At 37.4% G+C, this 5,738-nt stretch overlaps 2 protein-coding genes across 2 annotated transcripts; both read right to left on the reverse strand.

The window, feature by feature from the left end:
• Positions 1 to 2,728: 2,728 nt before the first annotated feature.
• On the reverse strand, positions 2,729 to 3,508 carry LOC110662257 (uncharacterized). Its single transcript, XM_021821189.2, has one exon. It carries the CDS (start codon positions 3,506 to 3,508, stop codon positions 2,729 to 2,731), a length of 780 nt encoding a protein of 259 aa, XP_021676881.2.
• A 916-nt stretch (positions 3,509 to 4,424) lies between these two features.
• LOC110662098 (uncharacterized) lies at positions 4,425 to 5,236 on the reverse strand. The gene has a single exon (XM_021820975.2). The coding sequence runs from the start codon at positions 5,160 to 5,162 to the stop codon at positions 4,551 to 4,553; it is 612 nt and encodes a 203-aa protein (XP_021676667.2). The 5' UTR covers positions 5,163 to 5,236; the 3' UTR covers positions 4,425 to 4,550.
• Between the last annotated feature and the right edge of the window lie 502 nt (positions 5,237 to 5,738).

Below are 5,738 nucleotides of genomic sequence, written 5' to 3' on the forward strand. Positions count from 1 at the left end.
AGTTCGAAAGTTTCTACCAACCAGAGGTGCAGATACTAGTAACATACCTGGATGGTCTGAGTTTTGTAGATTCAACGGTCGTCAATATTCTGAACTCTATAATCTTCTTTTCTGGTTGATCCTCGAACAGTTTGCTCTCCATTGTTCCAGCGATCTCCCATTATCGCAATCAAACAAGGCTTCTCTTCCTTCTCAATACCAGTTTTATAGAGAAAAATTGGTAACCATCACTCAAGATCTACCCACTCTAATACCATGTACAATTTAGGAAAGCAGAAGAGAAAAATATCATTTCACTGAAAAAAATCCTCTGTGCATAAGTTTTTATAGTCTCACTAATACATGCACTGTTAAGCCCAACAATACTAAGCCCAACATCAATAATACATCAGCAACTATACTCTACAATACCCTACAAAGACTTCCCCCATACATCTTTTTTGAATGCTCCTAATTGTACAAATATGTCCTGGGGATGGCAAAGTATACTCTGCGTTAGGGATATTTTAGCTTGTGGTTTGACATGGCAGGTTCAAAATAGCACCACTATTCTATGCAAAGAAGACTTGTGGATACCAAAGAGTTTTCCTAACAAGCCCAACCTGAAGCCAAATGCCAACCCAAATATCAATTGGGTATTCCAGCTGATTGATACCGATCGGCATTGTTGGGATATTAATGCCCTTCGTTCAATATTCACAGAAAAATGAAGTTCAGAATGTCCTCACAATTCCGCTGCCTCTTATAAATAGAGAAGATCGCATGATCTGGCAATACACTAGGGATGGCATATACTTAGTCAAATCTGGCTATCAGGCCGCTTGGCAATTGAAATCCCAACATTCAGCTACTTTCTTAGCTGGACCTGGGCCAACTGCAACACATAACAATGGTAATATGTGGAAAGAGATTTGGAAGCTTCCGCTCCCTCCCAAACCATCGATCTTCCTTTGGAAATTTTGTAGAGACAGTCTTCCTTCAAAAACGGCGTTGAGAAGAAGAATTCATAATATTGATATACTTTTTGCGAACAAGAGGAGAATATTAAACACATATTTTTTCTTTGTCCAAGAGCAACTAAGATTTGGATTAATTCACCATTCCGAATGCGTTCCACACAGATTACAGGATCATGTATGATGGATTGCTGGCTGGAAATTAAAGATGGTATCACTCAAGTAGCAAACGGGTTGGATCTCCTTAATTTATTGCCGTTCTTGGTTTGGCAAATATGGAAGAGCAGGAATGCCTTGAATTTCCAAAACCAGAGACTTCATCATCAATACATTATAGATGCAGCAATTAAGCATCATGAAGATTATAATACAGCTCAATTGCTTCCTTTGATTACCCAGCATAGGACTGATCTGCAACAAGAATGGCAACCTCCTCCCAATGAAGTCATTAAAATCAATTTTGATGCTGCTGTCAACAAATAGCAAAGAATGGGAGCAATAGCAGCCACTGCTAGAGACTATCGACGTAGAGTTTTAGCTTGGAGCTGTAAGATCATCCCTTATATTGACGATCCTCTTGTTCCTGAAAGTCTTGCGTGCCGAGAAGCTATTACCATTGCTAAAAGCAGGGGCTCCCATAGGGTAATTATTGAAGGAGATGCCAAAAATTTCATTCAGCGCTTTAACGGGGGAAGTGTTTTATTCTGGTTTCTTCCAAGATCATGTAATAGAGTGGCTCATCAATTGGCCTCTAAAACTCTTCATGATGCATCTTTTGGGTTAATGTTATGACCCAATCTTCTTTTGTATGTAACGAACTCCATTTGGAGATTTGCTGAGTAATGCTATTCCATCTTTTGACAATAATAATAATAATAATGGTTATGGATATGTTAAACTGAATTTTTCATGATAGTAGGGGTGCATGTATTGTCATAGGTGTCTTGTTTAGCTTGGACATTAACTCAGAAAAAAAAAATAATAATAATAATAATAATAATAATAATAATAATAATAATTAATGATTTTTTTTAAAAGAAAAAGATGGATAATGGTGAATATGTATAACTTGGTAGTAACAGATATACACACTGAGAGAGCCAACTGTTTTTTTGATAAGCAGCACCAAGGCTGAGACAGCCAACTGTTAGTGAATCAGAAACTTGCCAAATATAATATAAGGTCTAAGGCTGGCTTAAACAAATAAAAGAAACCTGTCCTAAAGTTTCCTTAAATTCTCACTTTCATCAAGAAATTACTCTACTGATGGGAACGATTGCTGAATTTCTTACAAATCATGCCAAAGGATTTCAGATTTTTCTTTCCTTTTATCCGTGAAAAATTTCCCATTTAAGACAATTCTTACAGCAACAAACTGATCCCTTATTCCTATATATATACCAAAATTCATACATCACTCACTGCTGTCCTTGAGCCATTCATCTGGAATCTTTTTAATTCTTTACTATCTATATGTTCAAGCACAGATAACAAAGAGACGGGAAGAAAATGATACCCAAAAAAAGAAAAAGAAAAAAAAAAAAAAAAAAGAGGCAAGAAATGTAAGGAACAAGAATAATCAACCTCTATTAGTACTGAAATCAAATGTGCACTGAAAGATATATCCATCCAAAATTTTTTAGGCTAAAAACTGGAAATAAATTAACAATAATGCACTTATTACATCTCATAAGTCTGGATCACACAGGAATATTAAAAAGGGCATCTTGAATCTTGATTGCTGCATACCAAATATATATCATATGTATATCTTAAGGAGCAGGTGCATCTTCATCGTCTTCTTTTGGGGGTGGGAGATTAAGATCAAGAACAGTAGTTTCAGGTACTGCAGAAGAAGGGCCAGCAGATTCGCCCTCCTGGGGCTGAACATTAAGATCAAGTTCCAATACTTCCCTGCTTGTTGTGCTTGGAGCAATTTGCTCTCCTTGATTCATTTTTGCAAGGGTCTCTTGAGCAGCATCAAGAAGCGCGGGTATCACTTCTTGTTCCATCACTTTCTGGGTTGCTGCTGGCGATTGCTGCTGACTATCACCAGTGCCCCTCTGAACCCAGTCAGGGTTGTATGCTGGTGGAGGAAAAGCACCTCCCCACTCTCTATTATTATGCGAACGGAGATGCCCAAACAAAGCATAAAATGAAGGAAAACTCCTGCTGCAAACTGCACAAACTGCTGGTACTCCAGCATCAACCCTCCTCCTAGGCCTCTGGCCACCACCACCACCACTGCCTGACGCGCCTGGATCATTGATCCTCCATCTTCTCTTCCTAGATCCCTCTCCGGAGCCACCACCACCAGCAGTCACATCGCCACCCCCACCACCACTCCTACCCTGCAGAACTCTAGCAGGAGGAGCAATACTAGAAGACCTTGGGGGTACAGTCCCAGTTGCTTCAATAGTCACTACTAGGGTAGGAGCAACAGCTTCACTCCTGGAGATAGGAACAACATTAGATTGTTCATCCCCAGCATTCTGGGGTTTCTGGGTGGAGGACTTCTCAGGCTGATCAGAGTGATCCTTTGGGTTGTCCATGGCGTAGAATTTCAAAAAACAGATTAATAATAATAATAATAATAATAATAATAATAATAATAATAATAATAATAATAATGTTCCCGCGTGCCTAAGGGTTGCGGTGCATGGCTTGATCGCTTTTTATGCAATGGTGGCCTGATTTTGGCAGTTATTTTGATCAGTTATGGCAGTTTTTTAAATTCGACCAAAGGTGCGATGTTTGGTTTTGTACCATTTGATGATTGTCGCTTGATGTTTTTTCGATTGTCCCAACGAAATCTTATCGGTTGTGCTTGATGGACCATTCACGTGGACTGATGATTAATCAGACGGTTGATATAGTTTGATTCGTGGTGGTTGTAATTACAAAGGGATAAAGAGTGCCATTTCAAAACGGCGGGAAAACTGATCGTCAAACTTTGGCTCTGAATTCTGATTGAAGATTTCTAAATGGCCAATGTGTATTGCCACAACAAGCAGCATCCATAGCTTTGAAAGTAAACCATACTTTTGTAGTACCATTACATTCGCGAAGTAATAACGATGCTGTGATTGGAAAATTTGATCGGATTCTCTCGCATCAACTCCGAGTTGAATCATAAATTCTAATAACTAGATTGTTACTTTGTAAATGGAAAGAATCATCATTTTCAATGATATATTTTATATCCCGTTTCCTCACATTAACTTCAAGTTGTGTTATAAATTTCATATCATAATAATCAAATCTGTTATTTTATATAATATGACAATGAAATATACAAATATAATGATACATGCATTTTAAAGTAATTAAATTTATTATTGTTTTTAGTAATTATAGACTATTCAATATGCACTAACTAGCTAGTTGTGTGTATCTATATATATATATATATATATGAAAATTATAGATTGAGGAAGATTTTATTTCAACTCATGATAATCACACAGCTGTATAAAATGGCAAACTATATAATATATAACAAGCCCTTTCAATTATTTTTTTAACAAAACAAAAAGAGCAATAATTTTCCTCATTAACGATAAGAGCGAAGTTGCATGCAGCCTCCTACGTACTCTAGTTATTACGATCATCTTCATTGGCTTCTTCTGGCGGAGGAGGCAGATTCAAATCAAAACCGCGTAGGCTTGGATGAATAATAGTAGAAGGGCCAGCAAGTTCTTGTTGTTCCCTATTCAATTCAGTATCTCCAGCCCTTCTTGAAGGAGCAGCAGCATTAGCAGCACCACTACCATGATGATTAGTCATCCTCGCCAAGGCCTCTCTACCCAAGGACAATAATGTTGGAGCCAACTGCTGTTGCAAAATTTGCTGATGATTAATATTTATCGCCCCTGCCTTTTCTTTCGGTGGCGGAAAAGCCCCACGCCACTCTCTTTCTGGATGGGCTCGCATATGTCCAAAAACTCCCTTCCACGAACCAAATTTCTTATTACATATACAACAAACAGGCTCTGATATTGGAGAATCCATTTCGCCTTTCTTTAACCTCTTTTGCACTCCCTCTTCGTCACCCTGTTGATCATTGCTTCCCGCTTTCTTCTTCCTAGAAGAACAACCCTCTTCAGACTCTCCACCAACGGAACTCCCCCCAGGGCCAACCTGAACTTCCGGTGGCGGAGTGGGGGAAGAAGAAGATGATGAAGAAGAAGGAGAAGAGTTGACCATGGCGGGAAGAAGTGATTCGATTGACTGTGTTGTGATCAAAAGAAAGAGACATAAAGTTGGTGCAATTTATATAATGGAATTTGACAGTTACTTTCAGAGCCGTTGTCCAAAGAAAAAGGAATTCGCAAATCGCACCGTTTTGAAGAGGTAACTGATTTGGTTTTTTTAAATCTCGATTTTGCCCCTAAAAGGAAAGTTTAATTTTCAATTTAATTCAAACAAAAAATGGAATTTTCTAGTTAAATCTTCATTTTTAATTTTCATTTAATTCACAATATAAGTAAATTTTTTTTAGGGGATACAATAACAAAATAAAGTTTATTAATGAATATATATATATATATATATATATATATATATATATATATATATATATATATATATATATATATATATATATATATAAAACTGGAATGTTAGAGTTATGAGCAATAACTGCAAAAGAAAAACTGGGATTATGAGCTTCAGAATAACTGCACTTTACATACAAGATTACGGTGGCGGATGAGTCCACCATAGCACCGTGAGAGGAAAATGAAAATCCATTTTTCTTGTTTATGCATAACCGTTTTCAGG

Source organism: Hevea brasiliensis, chromosome 16 (assembly GCF_030052815.1).
Source record: "Hevea brasiliensis isolate MT/VB/25A 57/8 chromosome 16, ASM3005281v1, whole genome shotgun sequence".
NCBI lineage: Eukaryota > Viridiplantae > Streptophyta > Magnoliopsida > Malpighiales > Euphorbiaceae > Hevea > Hevea brasiliensis.